Consider the following 22,226-nt stretch of genomic DNA (forward strand, 5'->3'; position numbering starts at 1 on the left):
CCGAGGCAGTATCACTACGGAAGTAGGATTGCCCAACCTTCCTTCCGAGGAGTGGCTAGTGGGTTTGAACCGCCAGCCGTCTGGTTAGTAGTCAAGTGCCTTAGCCACTATGCTACCAGAGCTCCCATTGTTGGTATTAGGTGCCATCAAATCAGTTCTGACTCACAGCCACTTTATAAGTTAGATATGAAATAGTCCCTGGTATTGTACATTCTAAGACTACACTGAGGTTCTTCAGTCAATTCGATTAATTATGTATGAAATATGTAAATCCTTCAAAATAAGCACTTTACACCATTAAATGAAAATAATATACACTACCCAGAATGTTGTATCTTGATTTTATCAGTTTTCATTAATTAACAAGCATTGTCTCCAACATTATGCTCATTCCTCATATCACCCTATGATATGAAGTTTTAAACTATATTTTACAAAAATAAGACTAAAAAAGATTAATTCCCCTAAAATCACAGTTGGACTCCCAAGTCTGATTCTCACCACTTATCCTAGTACTCATTTCATATTTTTTCTTTTCATTTTTTCCATTTTTATTTCATTATTTTTTAATCATTCATAATATATTCCCATCGTAGAAAATTAAGAATAGAAAATTATAAGCCTGAAAAGATATCTGTAAGCCTGCCACCAAGATGTAGTAGCTATTTTGCTATACTGCATCCTTTTTTTTTTTCCTCTCTATTCTTTTTATTCAGTCCATATTACACTGTAAATAAAATTGTGTTTCCTGGTATTTTCAGTGGACAATATATAACAAGAGGAGTCTTGTTTCATTAAAAACACTTAGTTAGAAATCATTTTAATGTCCACATAGAACTACGTATGTCATGATTTAAGATATACCCTGTGTGTGTGTGTGTGTGTGTGTATCTGTCTGTATAAATTGTAGCTTCATTCCCTTGTTTGTTCTCTTAACAGTAGACAATTAAGTCCTATTCAATTTGTTTACTGCTACATTCTACAGCATTAAAAACATGTTCAGACTGTCCATAATTTGTAAGACTTCTCTATATTTCTGGAAATTAAATTAATATAACAAAAACATATGAATATTTAAGGCTCTTAGTACATATTGGCAACTTTTTTCCCAAAACGTTGCACTAATTTCCACCCTCTCACATTCTCTAACAATGTGAGAATAGGTACCTTACCCTTCTATCTCTAGCACTCGAAAATCTCCCCATTGATTTGCAAAGTTGATAAGCAAGAAATTAGTGTGTTTGTTTTTTTAAATGTAATATATGTATTTTTTTGTTTGCCATTGGAGCTGAATATTTCCCCGGATCACTTATCAAGGTCCTTATTTGTTTTAATCTGCCATACGTATGGCACATACATTAATGGTGTCTTTTAGTTGTGTGGTATTTTCCCATGAACAGAAGCATTTTTCATGCAATAAAAGCTTAGTGATTTCTTCACATACTTTTCAGTTTGTCATTTCTTTCCCCAACCAAATTTCAAAAGAGTCAATCTCCTGACTTTGGTTGTTTCTTTTATTTATTTAGCTCTAAAATAGGCTTATTTGAGGTGAATATATACTTTTTGGTTTTTTTTTCCTCTCCCTAAAGAAGAAAATAATTGTCTCTGGTACTATGCAGTGACTCAATATGATGACTGATGATTTGGGGTACTTCATAGGACATGTGTTGGTACTATGGATTCTATTCCACTGCTCTGCCAATTTCTTTCTTTTGGCAGAGCCATAATTTTTAATGATAATTTTTTTTCTCTACACTAATAAGCTTAAACTTAGAACTTTCAATATCTAATACATGTGTTGCTTTTCTTGTTGAAATACCCCATGTTCTTCCAAATGGTCATTTTCAAAGATAACCAGACCTGTTGTATTAACCTGACTCCTTTACTCTGTACCCACAAACAAACCCCTCCAAACATAGCTTTACTCTCTATGCACATAGTTTAACACTTTTCATCTATTACTGTCACTTAAATTTCTAATTTAAAGTTTTAAAGTTTAACTTATTTCAGTGACATATATTTCTTATAAAGATTATTCCTGAGCTCTGGTAGCATAGTGTCTAAGGCACTTGACTGCTAACCAGAAGGCTGGCAGTTCAAACCCACCAGCCACTCCTCGGAAGGAAGGTTGGGCAATCCTACTTCCGTAGTGATACTGCCTCGGAAACCCAAGGAGGGGTCGCTGTGAGTCGGGGCCGACTCGATGGCATATAACAACATAACAACATGAGTTTTGCTAATATTATCAATTATAACCACCAACTAGTAGCAGGTAATATAAAGAATTGCTCATGAATTTACATATTTATCCTGAAATTGACCACATTACTGAATGTTCTTATTAATGGCTAGGGTGTTACTTTCACTGTTGTAATTTTCATGGGCTTTTTAGATATAAATCAGGCCTTTAGTTAAAAATGGTCACTTTGTCTTCTCTATATCAAATCATGCTTGATAGTTTTGGTTTTACAACCTTATTGTACTGTGTATCTTCCATTTACTGAGAGTGTGATGTATGTGTTTCATACAGAGTGTGACATGTGTGAATGTGGTTTAGCCTATGCTGATCTCTCTATAAGGAGCTCTGGTGGCATAGTGATTAACGAATTCAGCTGCTGAGCAAAAAGTCAGCAGTTTAAACCTACCAGCCACTCTGTAGGAGAAAGATGAGGCAGTCTGCTTCCATAAAGATTTACAAACTTGGAAACTCTATGCGTTGTTATAAGTCAGAATCGACTCAATGGCAGTGGGTTTGATTTGTTTGGGGTTTTGGGCTCTCCACTGATGAGGACATTATCAATGCAAGACAGCCAAGTATCACTTCAACACCACAAAAATTCATGGGTAGGGAATTCTTCTAGATTGTTGCTGTCCAAAACATAGCCATGGACCACATGAACCTATTTAAATTAAATAAAATTAAAACATCAGTTATCCAATTGCACTTGCCACATTTCTACTACTGCAGAAAATTCTACTTGGACAGTGCTATTCGAGAAGTCTTTACAGGCCACAGAACAATGGATAGAGGTACCTCCAACCTTTTCTTGCCACACACACACATCTTATTACAATCCCATTGCAGTCTATTGGAGAAAGCCAGAGGCCTGCAGAGGTCAAGCTAATAAGAAGAGGGAATGCTCCCACAGCTAAGTTACACCATGCCAGTGGACCAAGAGAAGAGCCATCATGAAGTGTGTGGGACCAGACAAAGGCTCAAGTACTGAGGCTCTAGGTCTTCACATCAAGCAGTTGATTTCTGAATCTTTCTCCTCCACCTGACTCTTGAGGACAAGGAATGTCTCATTTATATCTATACTCTCATTACCTACCAGTAATATTACAGTAATCCATTAAGTATTTACATAGGTGAATAATTCTTCCTACTTTGTACTTTCTTCTTTTACTCAAATTCTACAATGCTATAAAATTATCTTTATAGTGCATACATGTAATCCTGTTATTCCCTTCTTTAAAAATGGTATTAATGGCCCAAAATTATTTAAATGTATTATCATGACATGATATACTCTATGTAACTGGCTTCTAGAATATGTCAACAAACACATTTCCAGTCTGCCTTCCAAGACCAGCCCCTGTACTAACTGAGGTTTTTGGTAAATTATCCATATCTGTCTTCTGCTGCCTCCATATCACTGTGAAATTCTGAACTGGCCCCCAGCAGGCCTACTAATTTCACACTGCTTCATATTCTCCAAAGGATACATGGCATATAATGAGAGATATTACTGATAGATTAGCCTGTGTGAGGGGCGTGTGTGTGTGTGTGTATGTGTTTCAACATACAGTCAAAAGGCTGGAAAAAACTTGCTTTTCATCACATTAAACTATTTGCTGTTCCTGGATTGATTGCATCTTTCATCTTCAGGCCCTCATGTCTTTGCTCTATATTATTTCCTCTACTTCCAAAACAGTCCATCCTTCCAAACTTAGATCAAATTTCTTATCATCTCTGTAGTTTCCTTTGATCTACCCATCTTTCACATAAGGGAAAAACTGGTAATAGATGAGAAAGCAATCAATTTTTGTCCCTTCATGCATACTCCTCATATCTTTTTAGTTATACTGCTTTGAAAGTTTTGTTTATTTCTATAATATTATCTGTAAAAGAATGTGTTGAATTTTCTAAAGTCTACTAAATTGTTGAGTGCTATTAAGAGAACCAAACTTACTGCCATCGAGTCGATTCTAACTCATAGCGACCCCCTTTAGATTTCAGAGGTAGTAAATCTTAATGGAGTAGATTGTCCAATCTTTCTTCCAAGGAGTGGCTGGTGCGTTTGAACTGCCAGCCTTCTGGTTAGCAGCCAAATCCCTTAGGCACTACACCACCAGAGATCCTTACTTACTATTATTTAATCATATTTGGTGAATCCACTCACAACAATTATTATATGTGTGTATGTGTGTTACGTAAATATAAAACGCTACCTACGTAAACAACATACATTTCAAAACCAAATAATCAAATGCTGAGTTACATTATTTAGGCCACTGCTTTATCTCATAACATGGTAGTGGAAAGGTTACTCTAGCCAAGTAATAATTGTTTTACTCTTCTTAGTTCATTTCTTTGCTATTCATAAGGTGGGTTTAAAATCAAGAAAGGAGTGCGTCAGGGTTGTATTCTGTCTCCACACTTATTCAATCTATATGCTGAGCAAATAATCCGAGAAGCTGGACTATATGAAGAAAAACGTGGTATCAGGATTGGAGGAAGAATCACTAACAACCTGAGATATGCAGATGATACAACTTTGCTTGCTGAAAGTGAGGATGACTTAAGGCACCTACTGATGAAGGTTGAAGAATACAGTCTGCAGTATGGATTACATCTCAACATAAAGAAAACAAAAATCCTCACAACTGGACCAATGAGCAGCATCACAATCAATGGAGAGAAGATTGAGGTTGTCAAAGAATTCACGTTGCTTGGTTCTACAATCGATGCCAACGGAAGCAGTAGTCAGGACATTAGACAACGTGTAGCATTGGGAAAGTCAACTGCGAAGGTACTGTTTCAAGTGCTGAGGAGCAAGGATATCTCATTGAGGACTAAAATGCGCCTGACACAAGCCATGATATTTCCAATCGCCTGGTATGCATGTGAGAGCTGGACAATGAATAAGGAAGACCGAAGAAGAGTTGATGCTTTTGAGTTGTGGTGCTGGCGAAGAATGCTGAAAGTACCATGGACTGCTAAAAGAACTAACAGATCTGTCCTGGAGAAAGTGCAACCAGAAATGCTTCTTGGAAGCAAGAATGGCCAGACTTCATCTCACCTATTTTGGTCATGTTGTCAGAAGGGACCATTCCCTGGAGAAGGATGTCATGCTTGGTAGGGTGGAGGGTCGACGAAAGAGGGGGAGGCCTTCAAGGAGATGGATTGACACGGTGGCTGACATGATGGGCTCAAGTATAGCAGGGATTGTGGGGCTGGCGCAGGATCGGGCAGTGTTTCGTTCTGCTGTGCATGGGGTCGCTATGAGTCGGAAACGACTCGATGGCACTTAACGACAACAACAACAGTTCATTTCTACTGTTTTAAAAGTACGACATCCGAATATGTTCTAATATGGTAAGTATTACAAAATTTGGCTGAATTTAATAATGTCTTCATACATAATTCTCCCATAATTAAATTTGGTTTTTTGATATCAAATTTCCCATTCTGATTACATGTTCTTTTTCTTATTCATTATATTTCCCTCACTAACATTCATCTTCATTCACATTGCCTCTTTACAATTATTTCTATGGTTTTTGGCCTTCAGTTCTTTTATTCAAAGCTCAAGAGTAGCATTCTCTTTGTCTTCCTGTGTATCTGTATGTTTACTTCAAAATGAATAGATATAAAACTACTGAGAATAACTATAGCTTATTAAATAAATATTGGTATGCAATTTTAACATATTCAAAATTATTATAATCAGCATATATCCAAAAAACAAGTATTCAATTTGTAACCATGGTGTTTTTAGATAGAGAATAAAGACTAGACTGACAAACAAGAATTCATTAAAAATTTCTGCACTGGCCTTTTTCCACAATACATTTTACACTTTATTTTTAATTTACTACTATTTCTAATAGCTTCAACTTTCTGAGAATGTCTGATTACCTTTTATATAGATACAAATTCTCCATAGTGTACTCAGTTTTATTTTGTCCCTCTTTTTTATTAGTAAACACATTAACAATAAAATAGGCTCACTTGCTCCAGCTGGTAATTCCTCAGTATTAGTAATATATTATTCCCCTTTTTGTGACATCATAATCATCTATACAGAAGTACCATGTATCTTTGTGTAGAAGCTACTGTTTCTATTAAATTTAATTACCTCCCCCTGTGGTTTTAAATAGAAGTGGCTTCAAAATGAGGGCAGCTTCTATTAAATTTAATTACATTCCCCTGCTGCTTGCATGGTAAAAGGGAGGTTACTAAATGAGAGCAGCTTCTAAACTAAGGTATATGGTAACTGTGTGCTAGTAACAACAAAATTATGTCTAAACTACGCATTTGGAAGCACCTTTGGTTTATATTTTCTTTTATTTTTTTCAGCCTTGATTTAATATCCTAAAAAAATGGGCATTAAAATGGAAGAAAATGTATTTTAAAAATCAATTCTAGTTAAAAGACTAAATAAAGGTAAATGTACTATTTCTTTAAAAGAAATATGAAATAGTCCCAAAGAAACTGAAAATTATCAAGGTCAGAACTTTTATGATAAACATCATTTGGTGGTGTTTCCTACCTCTAACAATGCTAAGTTTTATTCCTGATGTATTTTGAATGTATATTAAAAAGTTGTCTTTGATTCTGGTCAAACCATTTTAAAGATTGCTTCACTAAATGTTATTCAAAAGGCATTAAGTGAGGGGAGATTTCAAAGAAACACTCAGAAATAGTAATGTTTGAAAAAGTGAAAAAAAAGTATCAGGTTCATTAAAAACCACTGTATTTAAAAACAGTTCATTTACATCAACATGCTTTATAATAGTCTAAAAATGTAAGTCACATTTAAAATACAATGATATAAAATATAATAGAAGATGAAATTTTAAGTACCTCTTTTTTAATTAAATATTAATTAGGAGGAAAAATACCACTCAGTTAAACCACCATAGTACAATGTAATACACACACACACACACACACACATATATATGTATGTATGCAGAATTTAGAGGAACAATATTTTCATTCAATCACACAGTTTAGTATAAATATAAAACAAGACACCCCTTAAGCATTTTAAGTAACAAATTAAACATTTACATTTTTTACTGTGCACTGAGGCTTAACATTTATGCAGCTTCAAAACCAAAGTACAGCCTCAAGGGAAGTCTCTCCACTGACAAATTAATACCTTAGAGAACAGAGCTGAATGGTGGCAATGAACTCATTTGTTCCCCCAATAATGAAGAATGACTTTTTCTTTACCACATCTGTGACTGTTGCTATGGTGACCCAGACTTACCTCACTGCTTCTCGGAGAGCTCCTCGCTCACCAAGAGTCGTGTGCTTGATGTCATCAAAATTATTCTCCAGCTTCTCACAATTCTGCAATATATTAAAAAAAAAAAAAAAAAAAACTACATTACTCCTCTAACATCCTGTGATAAAATTCTATCTATATGGTTCTGTAAAAATATAATTGATTATATTGATTATGGACTCATGAAAAATATGCACAGCCCTTTAATTGGGTAGGATTCATTAAAATTGACAGTGTGAACTCAGCAGTAACAAAATAAAAATGTCTTACGATACAGCTGTCATGAAAGTCTTTTTCTTCAGTTTTTCAAAAGGGGAAAAATAGAAGCAATAAACAGTATCTAAAAGTTGTACAACTTCTAGAGTTCTATGGACTAAAATTAGTATTCTAAAATAACCTCACATGTATAAAACCAATTTAAATCCAAATGAAAAAGTTAATAAAGTAACCTTTAAACCATCCTTTTATGACAAATATCTAGTTCTAAATAAATTAGCATTTACTAAGAACAAAAGATAAAGTCAAGGTGTAATTATAATGGAAGTGGGAAAATCACAAAATCACAATTTTATAATCAGATCTTTAAATGACTACAATTGTATTCATGTTGTTTCCAATTGCACATATAGGTATTTGAAAATAAATCCAATTCTTACAATTAAATGACCTTATATTATCATCTTAAAAAATATTAAGATTGAGGAAATATGTCATAAACAATTTAAGCACCATAAATACTTTCATTTCCTGATATATTTAATAGCATTACTATATTGGATTTTCTAAGACTGTTTAATTTTACTACAATTTTAAATATAAGTCTTTATTTAAAACACACTTAATTTTACATGGCTTAAATAAGTTTTAGGAACATAATATATAGAATTTAAACTAAAAAAAAAGTATCCATATGAATCTTTAGGCACATTAGATTTTATGCAGAATGTAGTGATATTTAGGTAATAAAATAATTAGATTTAGAGTTTTGATTAATTGAACAAGTAAAATCTAAATATATTTTAAGTATTAAGGTATTCATTAATATGTTCAAATTGTGAATAAGTATTTGGATTTTATAAAATTAGAATTCAGATTAATAATTTATAGATATGTAAAAATTACTTGATTACTTCTACAAAGACAACCTTGGAAACCCTATGCATCTGGACAGTCCTACTCTGTCCTACACAATAGCTATGTGTCAGAATCAACCCTTCAGCAACGGATTGAAGAACTAATTGATTCCAAAATACATTGATATACAAACTATTTTCACTTTGGTCTGTTTTCAAGTTTGGCTGAATTAATATAATGACCCTATTAACACAGATATATTTATATAATAAAAAACTTTATTACTAAAATGAATTTTTTTAAAAAAATGGTTTCCAAATGGAACTCCTCTGTTGCATGTATCCATTGCAAATATTTTCTCATGCTCTGAGCTGTATTATTTCTTCACTTTCTTAGTAGTGTTTTTTATAAAGAGAAATTTTTTAATTTTAATTAAAAATTAAAGGCCAAATTTATCAGTTATTTTTTTTTATTAATAACTAGAACTTTCCATCTTCTATTTAAGAAATCTTTATCTCCCTCAGGAGTATTAAATATAAGTTTAAGTTTTCTTCAGAAAGTGTTATTACTTTACATTTCATATTTAGATCTGAGAACATCAGGAATAGATATTTGTGTATGGTGTAAGGTTAGTGATCACATAATATAGTTAATCAATCAATTAAATTTGTGTGGTTTATTGAGTATATCATCATTTCCCCAGTGCAACAGAGAATAATATTTTTCATAAATCAAGTTACAGTAGGTCTAGGGGTCTGTTTCTTCAGTCCATTTTGTTCCACTAGTTTGTTATACCTGAGAGAGTGTCACACTAAATTATTTACATGCGTAATAAATAAAGGAGTCATGCAAGTTAATATGAAGACAGAAAAGCCAATAGAAAACAGGCAAAAGATTCTTTATGTAACACTATATGAAAGAGAATATCCACATAGCCAATAAAAAAATTCTAAACTTCATAAGTCATCAGGAAAATGCAAATAAAAACCAGAATGAAGTATGACTACACATCCAAAAGTGCCAAAAAATGGAAACAATGATAAAAATTTTTTTTTTAGCATATCAGGCAATTGGAATTCTCAAATACTGCTGGTAGAAGTATAAATTGGTACGACGACTTTGGAAAGCTGCTTGGCAGTATATAAATATGTTGAACATTTGTGTGTACCTATGACCTTGTAGTTCCTAGCAATGTACCCAAACACATCCAAAAGAACACAATTTGGAATACAACCAAACTTAATGCATATTGCGGTTTTCTTTTTTCCTTTTAAAAAAGGTTATGTTCAAGAATGTTCATCTCAACACTACTCAAGTAAGTCCTAAAGTGAAACAAGCCAAAAACAAATCAAAATGATATATATAAATAAATTGTGATAAATTGATACCATGGAAAATTACATGGAAATGAAAAGTAGCAAACTATAGCAACATGCAACAAAAAGGATATATTTCCCAGACATAATGCTAAACAAAACTTACACACACAAAAAGCAAACAGTCAAAATCATTCCATTTATATGAAGTTAAGAAATTGGCAAAACTACAGTGAACAAAAGGAAAATTTTATAAAATTGTATTCACAAAAAGTATCTAAAAAAATTAAAATACTTAGGAATAAATCTAACAAATATATTTGTTAAATGGACTAATATCATGTTTTGTGCTCTGGTTCTACCTCCTAGTATTTTGCATAGTGTCTGGGGTCTTAAAAAGCCGGCAAAGTGCCATCCAAGGTGCAACAATTGGTCTTATTCATCTGAGAAACCGAGAAGAAGGAACACCAAGAACAGGAGGAGGAATAGAATGTGAGGCTAACTTCCTTCATGAACAACTGCCCCCTTTGCCATGAGACCAGAAGAACTGGATGGTGCCCAGCTACCATTACTGAGAATTTGCATGAAAGATCCTATAGAAGAATCCTGACCCAAAAGGAGAAAATACAAAATAGAATTTCAAATTCTCATGGAATTTAGATGTACTGGAGTCATGGGATCTGCATAAAGCCCTGAAACTATTGTTCTGAGATAATCTTTGTATCTTCAACCAAAAATATCCCCTGAAGTTTTTGCAAAATCAAATAATAGTTTAGCTTAACAGGTAAAGAAGGTCTGCCTTGAGAATTATATATACAGTATATAAAAATTAATTCCAAATGGATCAAACCTAAGGGAAGAGAGAAAACTATACAACTCTTAGAAAATAATGAGGTAAATTTTAATGCCCTTAGATCTGGCAATGGTTTCTTAATGTGATACCAAAACTGTAAGCAACAAAAGGAAAAAAAAAAAAAAAAAGATAAATTGGACTTCATCAAAATCTACATTTTTTGCTTAAAATGTCACCAACAAGAAAAAGAAAAAGCAACCTACAGAATAGTAGAAACCATTACACTGATAAAAGAATGGTTCTCAAATATATAAAGAATACTTGCATCTCAAAATCCAATTTAAAAATGAGTAAAGTATATTAATAAACAATTCTCCAAACAGGATATCAAATAACCAGTAATGACATTAAAAATATTCAACATTGTTAGTTAGAATAATGCAAATCAAATAATGCAATAATAATAACAATGCAAATCATCATTAGAATAATGCAAATCAAAACCAAAATCAAATACCACGTCACGTCTATTAAGATGGCTATGATCAAAAGACGGAAAATAAAGGTCATCAAGTATGTAGAGAACTTGGAACCCTCATACATTGCTGGTGGGAATATAAAATGATGCAGCTGCTTTAGAAAACAGTTGGTCAGTTCTTTATATTGTTAACATGGAGTTATAATTACAAAAAGAAAACAAACAAACAAAAAAACCCACTGCCATCGAGTCCGTTCCAACACATAGTGACCTTGTAGGACAAAGTAAAGTAACAATGCCCCAGAAGGTTTCCAAGGCTGAAACCTTTCTAGAATTTGAATTCTGGTTAAGAAATTATAATGCAATTGCACATCACTAAAGTTAAAATTACAGAACAAATATAAAAGACATTAAAGTGTCTGATACAAAATACTAAATGTTAGCTAAAAGCTGCTGTTTTATTATTACTTATTAGACTTTTGTTATACAGATCTAATTTCTGGAACTGATTCAACTTATCCTGATAAGCTTTTGACACTTCATTAATTAAATTATGAACTTTTCCTTTCTACAGTGAATAGTTTTAAAGGATGACATTTTTACAATTATAATTGCAAAAGATGAGCAACTATAATATTTGGGTTTGGTGGGTCTTTGAAGAACACTTTTTCAATACTGCTGGAATAAAAATTAATTAAGTTCACTTAGAGTATGGAACTATAAATAAACAGCAGAGTTGTCCTTTCCTGTTTTGTCTTAATAGTGGAAGTCAGACAGAAAGAAATATAAATTTTACATTTTAGATGTATAAAACAATTTATAGATTATAGTGTTCTTTTAAATTTTTTATGGATTTTTTAAAAGAAATTTATGCTTAAAGATATTCATTGTAGGAATGGAAAAGAAATACTAACTATTCAATAGGGGAATGGTTAAATAGAGTACTTTCAAAATAAAAGATGGTATGTGTTCATTGGGAGCTCTGGTAGTGTAGTGCCTAAGGCACTTGACTGCTAACCAGAAGGCTGGTGGTTCAAACCCACTGGCCACTCCTCAGAAGGAAGATGGGGTAATCTACTTCTGTAGTGATACTGCCTTGGAAACCCAAGAAGGGGTCGCTATGAGTCGGGTCCGACTCAACAGCACATAACAAGAACAAATGTGTTCATTACAAATGCTGTTTAAGCAGATTTTTAATAAGCCAATGTGTGCGTGACAGTATGTAATTTTTTAAAGAGACAGTATAAATTGTCTATGTTGTATGATATGATTAAAATAATGGAAAACAAACAAGCAAAACCAACAATAACTAGAAATAAAATACTCATTCAAATTTTCTCAGAATATTGAAAAAACAAGAATTTCTTTTAGATTTTGGCATTTTCCAAATTTAAATATTGAGTTTATGTTACTTTTTCACATCAAAAAAATCCATATATAAGTGTGATTTTATACTAACATGATACTAAAATATGTATCAATGTGCTACTAAATTTGCTATAAGTGGGCAGAATTTTAGGATTTATCTTCTTCCTTGTCCTTTCTTCTTTTTTAAGTTTTGGAAAATATTTTTACTTTTGGTTTTTATAAAAGAGTATACAAAATATGTTAACACCACAAATGTAATAAAAATATGATGAGTTTTACAAAATATTTCATTTTTCCATGAAATAGGCATTCCACAGACTAAGATATATGCTTTCTCTGCTTATTTAGCAATGTGTTCAGGAAAGCTTTACTATTTCAAATTGTCTAAAAAAGTTTTCAATTGCCAGTTTGTTTTCCTTACTTTTGCAAGAGAGTGGTATTGGGGAGTAGTATCAGGGAGGATAAGAGCTCTGGTGGCATAATGCCACCAAATAAAGGCACTTGACTGCTAAACAGAAAGCTGGCTGTTCAAACCCACCAGGCACTCCTTGGAAGGAAGACTGGGCAATCTACTTCCACAGTGATACTGCCTCAGAAACCCAAGGAAGGGTTGCTATGAGTTGAATCAACTCGATGGCAGTGAGTTTGGTTTGGTATTGGGGAGGATATGAATTAATAAATGAAAAGAAAGCCGTGTAATAAAATTGCAATTATTTGTAACATTCAACATGCAACTTAATACAAAGTCTTAAAAGTATTAAAAAAGGAAAAACATTTATTGACAGGGATTATTCATTCCAACCATCCATCATATATCTCAAATTATTTTCACTTAAAATGCATCCAGAAGGTGTGGTTACTATTGTTAGTGTTAGAAATAATTCTCAAACTCAGGATATCTAACCCTAAATCCAATTCTATTATTTTTTTTTTAAATAATTTAATCATCAATGAAAAGTGATATATATCGTCTCTGTAGTCATACATTATAATTACACTAACGTTTCCTACAACTATGTAGTAAGTGTGTGCCCTAGACTAAACCCCATCAATTTAGGTGAATCAGTGCTAAGAGTCTTGCATTTAGATTAAAAGGTGGAAGAAAGATTTGTAATTTTTTTTTCAAAACTTAGATTACTGTCTCTCCATATGGAAAAAGCCATGGTATTTTCAATTTTCTCCTATGCACTGTGAAAGCTAGACAATGAATAAGGAAGGCTAAAGAAGAACTAATGACTTTGAATTATGATATGGGCAAAAAATATTGATTATACCATGGACTGTCAGAACAATGAACAATCTATCTTGGAAGTACAGCCATAATGCTCTTTAGAAGCAAGAATGGCCAGACTTCATCTCTCGTAATTTGGTCATGCTATCAAGAAGGAGCAGTCCCTAGACAAGGATATCATGCTTAGTAATGCAGAGAGTAGCGAAAAGGGAGAAGACCCTCACTCAACAAGGTGAACTGACACAGTGGCTCAATAACGAACTCAAATATGACAACAATTGTGAAGATGGCACAAGACTGGGCAGTGTTTTGTTCTGTTGTCCATAGGGTCACTATGAGTCAGAACCTACTTGATTGCATCTGACAACAACATATGGAAAACAACATCTATCTTTAATTTATTGTTTCCCCACAGATAGTTAATGAATCATAATGTGGAATACATGTTTCTGTTTAATTGGCATGAGGATATAATTCATAAATCTCCAAAATGGAGAGATAGATAGATGTTGTTGCTGTTGTAAGTGCTGTCAAATAGGTTCTGACTCATAGCGACCCCATACACATCCTGCACATTCCTACAATGGTTGCTATGTTGGAGCCCATTGCTGTAGCCACTGTGTCAATCCATCCCTTTGAGGGTTTTCCTCTTTTTTCAGTGACCCTCTACTTTACCAAGCATGATGTCCTTCTCCAGGGACTGCTCCCTCCTGATTACTTGACCAAAGTACAAAAGCATTCTCACATCTATGCAGCATTCTGGCTGCACTATTTTAAGACAGATCTGTTCATTCTTCTAGCAGTCCATGGTATTTTCAGTATTCTTTGTCAAAACCATAATTCAAATGTATCAATTTTTCTTCAGTCTTACTTATTCATTGTCCAACTTTCAAATGCATATGACATGATAGAAAATACCACAGCTTGAGTCAGTTGCACCTTAGTCCTAAGGTGATATCTTTGCCTCTGTAACACTTTTAAGTACACTTTTAAGTGTTTAAGTGTTTTGCAACATATTTGCCCAGTGCAATGTGTCATCTGATTTCTCAACTGCTGCTTCCATGGATGTTGATTGTGTATCCAGGTAAAATGAAATCCTTGACAACTTCAATATTTTCTCCATTTACTATGATGTTTCTGATTAATCCAGTTGTGAAAATTTCTCTTTTTTCTGTTGTGGTGTGACACATATTGAAGTCTGTAGTCTTTGATTTTCATCGGTAATGTTTTAAGTCCTCTTCACTTTTAGCAAGTAAGGTCATGTTAGATAGATAGGTAAATAGATAGATAGAATAGATGATAGATAAATGGATAATGATAATATAGAAATTCATGTTGTCTTTCCTAAAGGGAGTCATTTAATAGGAATACAGTTATCTTCCACTTTTCAAAACTTCACTTTACGCCATTATGGAAGATCTACATTAATACCTATTCTTGCTAACAGAAACAAATCCAAAGAGGATTTTCACTTTTATGAAAAATGGCAAAAACGAAACTAGCATTCAGCACTTGTTTTGCAGTGAGCTGTTAAAGAGGCTGTGTGCACCCCAAGTAGCAAGAGTGGCCTCACCAAGCTCCTTTCCCCAGGAATTATACTCAGCATCTCAGCATCAAGCCCCCATAGCTTTGAGTTGTGTCTATGAACACTATGTTACTGCCATTTTTGATTTTATGTGTTATTTGGTCTCTTGGTTCTCTAGTGCTACTGTAACAGAAATACTACAAGTGGATGGCTTTAATAAACAATTTTTTTCTCTTACAGTTTGTTGTTGTTGTTGCTGTTATGTGTTGTCAAGTCAGATCCAACTCATAGCAACCCCTCCTTGGGTTTCCAAGGCAGTATCTCTATGGAAGTAGATTGTCCCCTTCCTTCCGAGGAGTGGCTGGTGGGTTTGAACCGCCAGCCTTCTGGTTAGCAGTCAAGTGCCTTAGGCACTATGCTGAGTTTAGGAGGCTGGAAGTACGAATTCAGAATGCAAGCTTAGGGGAACACTGGGCTAAATATCCAAATTCAGAGTGCCCATTCGAGGGGCAAGCTGGAGGCTTCTCCTGACCTACACAGATACCAAGGCTGATGAACTCAAGATTGGCAGGCACTATAACAGGTTGTTGGGTCACAGGCTGTGAAGACAGCGATCTCAAGATCAGCAGGCAACAATGAAGCCCACTGAATCAAATCAAGGAACTGGAGATGAAGACTGGCCTAACATGGAACCCAAAAATGAGCAAAAAGCTAGAGACCTTTTCTAAAGATTCTCCATATATTCAGGAAGCAAATCACACACCCTGAAGGCTACCCCCCTTCAACTAATGAGTGGATCATAGCAGATTCCAATCTCATCATGGGGAATAACTTTATCTAGCTGCCAAGCCACTCAAAATCATGGTCCAGCCAAGCTGACACACAACCTTAACTACCACATTTGGTATGATTTGGTACAGTAGTTTTTGAATCTGGGAACTCTCAAAGAGTTTTCCATATAAATTAATGGTAATTGCTTCTTTGCTTTACACCATTTCAACTTATGAAAAGTTTCATAGGAACATTCTACTTGTGGATAGCAGGGAAAACTTGTAAATCTGAGCATCTTCAAGGATATTTCTATTTTGTTTGTTTAGTTGGCTTCTAAGAACATTTTAGAAACTGCATTTACCAACAGGAATTAACAAAATCAAATATCTCTATATCTGAATTTCTTTATTTAAAAACAAACGTTTTGAGCCAGAGTAATGTCTTTAAGATTCACACTGCTAAAGGGAATGTGTGTTTTAATCATTAATACCAATGAAAGAGCCTGATAATTGCACTAATGTAATTAAGTAGGAATTTTAAGATCTAGTTTAGTCATTTAAAGTTACTCCCTAGACTAGAGCAATAATACCCATGGCAAAAGAAAGTCACAGAGAGCAAAGACTTCATGCCGCCTACTACAACAGTACAACATGGTAATTTGGAATCAAAAGTAAACACAGATGGAGCCCTCAAAAATCTCTGCTCATCCCATTAGTCACGTGTAAGTCCCATGGGAAAAACTGGAATACTATGTAACAAATTAAAAAAAAAAAATAGACAATGTTATTTCTAATAATTCATAAATCTTTCAGAAAATGTACGTTAATGTGATAGATTTTTAGAAAAGTCAAATTTATATTAAAATACATGTATAGGAAACCATTTAAGAACCACAAATTTGAAGAACCTTCACTTTTCAGATTTATACTTTAAAAAAGTACATGGATAATATGAGGAATCTCTCACTGATCTGGGTGTTGCTATAATCATGCATTTCCACCCTTTTATATCTGTCACAATGTGGCAGACTGAGCACATAAAGAAAGAATACATGTAATTTTTTTCATTTTCTCCTTTTGCTTCCTGTAACCCCTTATTACCTTCTTCTTCCTCATCAGTCCTCTCACAATTTTATACATTATCTTGGCCACAATGACTGCAGGACAGCAAGTTAATACAAGACATTACAGGAGAAATTAATACAAGGATTATTACATTTTGCTCTTCTTAAGGCCTAGCTCTAGACAAACTGTAGAGTTGGAAGACTGTTTTACAGCTTTGCCAGCCACAGCAAGAGAAGATAAAAGTGTTCTCTTGGACACAGAAGACAGAGAAAAATTAAACACAGAAGGCCTGAAGTGACCCCATTGAGCTCACTGTACCTCTAGGAACTGAGAAGAGTCAAATTCCTCAGTGCTAGCGGAGAATATGCTCCAGACACCTGAAGGAGTTCCTCCATTTAAAGGAGGAAATCCCTTAACTTCAGAAGTGACTTTATCTAGAATTACCTAAAATTAAATTTTCTGCCATCAGGTGAAATGGGAACCTGATTTGAGCACATTAGATTGCGTAACAGAAGAAGGAAAGAATTCTCTGTGTTTTATACTCCTTGAATCTTCTTCAAGCACAACAATAGAAGGATAAAGGAAAATAAGTATTGTAAGCATTTAAACAGTTTGTTACACTGACCAAAATTATTTCTAGGCCCTAAAATAGAAAGCAAGCCCAAGATTTCTATTTTTGAAGAACAAGATATAAAAGTACCAAAAAGGAAATATATAACTTTTATCTTGAAGAATTTATGCATTGAATTATGGTGTTAGTGAAGAGCATTGAATATAAAATAGACTGCCAGAAAAATGAACAAATCTGTCTTGGAAGATATACAGCCAGAGTGCTCCTTCAAAGAGAGGAAGGTGAGACTTCATCTTCAGGAAGGACCAGTCTGTAAAAAAGGATATCACACTTGGGAAAGTTCAGCAAAAAAGATGAAGACCCTCCATAAGATGGACTGACAGAGTGACTGCAACAATGGCTCAAACACAGCTATGACTGTGAGGATGGTGCAGGACCAGGCATGGTTGTGTTGCACACAGGATAACTAGGAGTTGAACCAGCAGCACCTAACAACAATTAGTGAAAAAAATGGAATGTTTTTATCAGCAATCTTAGTATACTTTATGGTTTTGTAGAATATAAGGATCACTTACAATAAAAATAGCTAACCTTGTGTCCTCACTTTGTGTGTTCTAACGGCACTCTTCTGGGAGTCTTATCCATTTAACGTGCACAACAACCATAAGATGTACACAAGCAGTATCCCTTTTTCACGAAAGAGGGAATAGGCACAAGGAAATTAAGATAACTCACCCAGGATCATACATCCAGTAAGGGATAAAGCAGGAATTTAAACCCAAGTAGTCTAGTCCCAGGAGCCATGGTGGTACAGTGGTTAAAATCCTTGGCTGCTAACAAAACATCAGTGATTCAAACCCACCAGCCATTGCATGGGAGAAAGATGTGGTAGTCTGTTTTTGTAAAAGATTTAAGGTCTTGGAAACCCTACTGGGCAGTTCTACTGTGTTCTATAGGGTCAGAATCAACCTGACAGCAACAAGTTTAGGTTGTTGTTTGCTTAGTCTGGTCCCAAGGAGCCCATTGGTGGGGCAAATGATTCACTGGTAATCAAAAGGTTGGTGGAAAAGTTGGTGATTCAAATCCACCAGAGGCATCTTGGCAGAAAAGCGTAGTGATTTTCTTCTGAAAAGGTAGTAATTGAAACCTTTATGGAGTACAATCCTATTCCATCCACGTATGGGGTTGTCATAAGTCAGAATTGATTCAACAGCAACTGATTTCCAGGTTTTAAGTCGAGTCCTAGAGCCACACTCGAACTCTACACAAAACTCCTTCTCAACAGTAAACAAAATAGAGTGAGTGAATATAATAATGTTCTGAATTAAGAGCTTTTTCTAGTCAGAGTTCAGTTTAGGTGCTGGACTGACTGGATAATATTTTACTAGTAGAGACATGTAGGGCACATGCTCAGAAGCTGCACCCTATACAGGATTCTCATTTCTGCCTGGATGTCCTATACATTTGCCCACTGCCATCGAGTTGATTCCAACTCATAGCAGCCCTCATAGGGTTTCCAAGGCTGTAAATTTTTACGGAAGTAGATTGCCTCATCTTCCTCCCATGCAGCAGCTGGTGGGTTTGAACCACCGATCTTCTGGTTAGCAGCCAAATGCCTTATCCACTGCACCACCAGATCTCCTTGTGCTATACTTCACAATGTAGAAAAATAACAAATCCAACATACACGTTTAGACCAAATTAATCCACATAAATATTTTGAATGCAACAGTCTTTATTTGGGTCTGTGATGCCACCGTGACAAATATAATGAGCAATTAAATTCCCCAAGTGTTCTGATTTTGGCAGCAATTAAAGTTGAAACTGGAAACTAAGCATCAAAAGAACTGGTTTTGGTGGCCTCCTGCCAAATGAGTCCCCCATGGGTGAAGGGAGGTATAGAGTATCAACTGTGATAGTATAGCATTTTATAGCTCATCTGTGTTAAGGATTATATAAAATTATAATATAGCTATGAATAGCATATCAGCAGCAATATGAAAGCAAACTAACATGAGATTTCTCAGTGCTGAGAAATTTAAGTAACATCATTGCTTAAACTGCACCACATAATAACAAAATGCAACAAAACATCTACTGATTCGTATGTTGAATGAAATTGGAAAGAAGAAAAAGTGAGAAAATTACATTATTAAATAAAAGAATATACTGATATTTCCATAGGGCTTAATATCTGCATTTCTTTTATGAAATAATCAAAATAATGAGAACAAAATAATCTAAATATAATCAATTTGAAAATTAATTGTAATAAATAAGGAAACTGAGTTGTATATTGTTAAGCCCACAGAGAATTAATGACATATTTACTAAAACTTAAGTCTCAATTACTAGCAACAAAAGTTCAATTAAATTTCAATGCAAACCAATTTTTTGAAAAAATCTACATTTTAGGAATCATACTAAGCATGAGAAATATAAAGATAAGCAAGACAAGACCTAAATTTGCTAAAAATCTGATGGAAAAAATAGAAAAGAAAAAGGAATTAATTCTATAGAAGAGATGTCTATGAGTTTATTACCTTTAGACTTTTTTTGAAATGAGTAAAAATTTCCAGATAAAGACAAAATAACTAAAACTACGATTAGAAGAATGAAATTACAAGCCACAGCCTGGGAGAAAATATTTGCAAAACATTTATCTGATAAAAGACTGTGTCCCAGATACAAAAGAACTCTCAGAAATCAACGATAAGAAAACAAACAACCCAATTACAAAATGGGCAAAAGATCTGAACTGATACCTCAGCAAAGATGATATAGAGATGGCAAATAAAGCACATGAAAAGATGCTCGACATCACATGTCTTTACCATACCGACTTTTCAGTTAGCAGCCAAGTGCTTTAACAACTGTGCCACCAGGGCTCCATATGTTATTAAACCAAATCAAACCCACTGCCATCAAATCAATTCCAACTCATAATGACCCTACAGGACAGAGTGGAAATGCCTCATAGGATTTCCAAGGCTGTAAATCTTTATGGAAGCAGGCTGGCACATCTTTCTCCCATGGAACAGCTGGTGGATTTGAACCACTGCATCATTAGTGCTCCTTTTCCATATGTCATTAGGAAGTTGCAAATTAAAATAACAAAAAATACATACATACATATGAGAATGGATAAAATCCAAAAACATTGACATCAAATGCTGGCAAAGATGTGAAGTAACAGAAACTCTCAATCACTGCTGGTGGGAATGCAAAACAGTACAGTCACTTAGGAAGGCAGTCTGGCAGTTTCTTAGAAAGCTAAACATAGGCTTACCATACATGGCAGCAATTGTTCTCCAAGTTATTTATCCAAATGAGATGAAAATAAATGTCTACATGAAAACCTGCACATGAATGTTCACAGCAAACTTATTCATAATTGCCAAAAACTATTAGCAGCCAAGATGCCCTTCAAAAGGTAAATGGATACTCAAATTGTGGTGCATTCATACAAAGGAGTATTATTCAGCAATATAAAGAATAGCTATTAAACTACAAATGAGTATAAAGGAAACTTAAATGCATATTGCTAACTGAAAAAAGCCAATCTGAAAAAGCTACATACTATATATTCCAAGCATATGAAATTCTGGCTATAGAGACAGTAAAAGATCAGTGACTGCCATAGCTTTGAGGGGAAGGTGGATAAATATAGATGAAGCACAGGGCATTTTGAGGGCAGTGCAAATATTCTGTACATTGCAATGGTTGACAGGAGCCCAGGTGGTACAAAGAGTTATTTTGATCAGCAGCTAACCAAAAAGTTACAGATTCAGGTACACACAGAGGCACCTCAAAGGAAAGGCCTGGCAATCTACTTCTAAAAAATCAGCCATTAAAAACCCTATGAAACACAGTTATACACTGACACACATCAGGTGACCATGAGTCAGAATCAATGCAATGCCAACTGGTTAGTTAATGGTGGACACTGTACATTATGCATTTGTGAAATTCCATAAACTGTAGAACACAAATTGTGAAGCCTAAGCTAAAACTATGGGCTTTATGATATTGGTTCATCAGTTGTAACAAATGTACTGCAGGAACGCAAGATGTTAACAGCAGGAGTGGGGAGACCAGAACATATGGGAACTCTCTACACTTTTTCACACATATCTGTAAACGTAAAACTGCTCTAAAATTAAGTCTGGAAAAAAAAAAAAAAAGACTGAGCCTCTAACCTTAGCTTTACTGCATACTAGTTATGTGTCCTTAAGGAGTCCTGATGGCACAATGGTTAAAGCACTTGGCTGCTAACAAAAAGGTCCATGGTTCGAACCCACAAGCTACTCCATGAGAGAAAAAAAAGACAGTCTGTTTCCATAAAGATTACAGTCTTGGAAACCCTATGAAACAGTTATCTGTCCCATAGGGTCGGTATGAGTCAGAATTGACTCAGCAACAATAGGTTTATTTTTTTGTTCTAGTTATGTGTCCTTAGGCAAGTTAACTTAGTTTCTGTTAAGTGAAATATATCTATCTTTTAGGGTGGTCAAC

At 34.4% G+C, this 22,226-nt stretch overlaps 1 protein-coding gene across 1 annotated transcript in view; it reads right to left on the reverse strand.

The window, feature by feature from the left end:
* DPYD (dihydropyrimidine dehydrogenase) overlaps positions 1-22,226 on the reverse strand; it is a 1,117,863-nt gene that overhangs the window by 1,022,459 nt on the left and 73,178 nt on the right. The window contains exon 2 of the mRNA XM_007936128.1: positions 7,503-7,585. Within this exon, the coding sequence (XP_007934319.1) occupies positions 7,503-7,585 (83 nt within the window). The remainder of the gene's footprint in view (positions 1-7,502; positions 7,586-22,226) is intronic.

Source organism: Orycteropus afer, unplaced genomic scaffold (assembly GCF_000298275.1).
Source record: "Orycteropus afer afer isolate SDZICR_OR568_19922 unplaced genomic scaffold, OryAfe1.0 scaffold00033, whole genome shotgun sequence".
Taxonomy (NCBI): Eukaryota; Metazoa; Chordata; class Mammalia; order Tubulidentata; family Orycteropodidae; genus Orycteropus; species Orycteropus afer.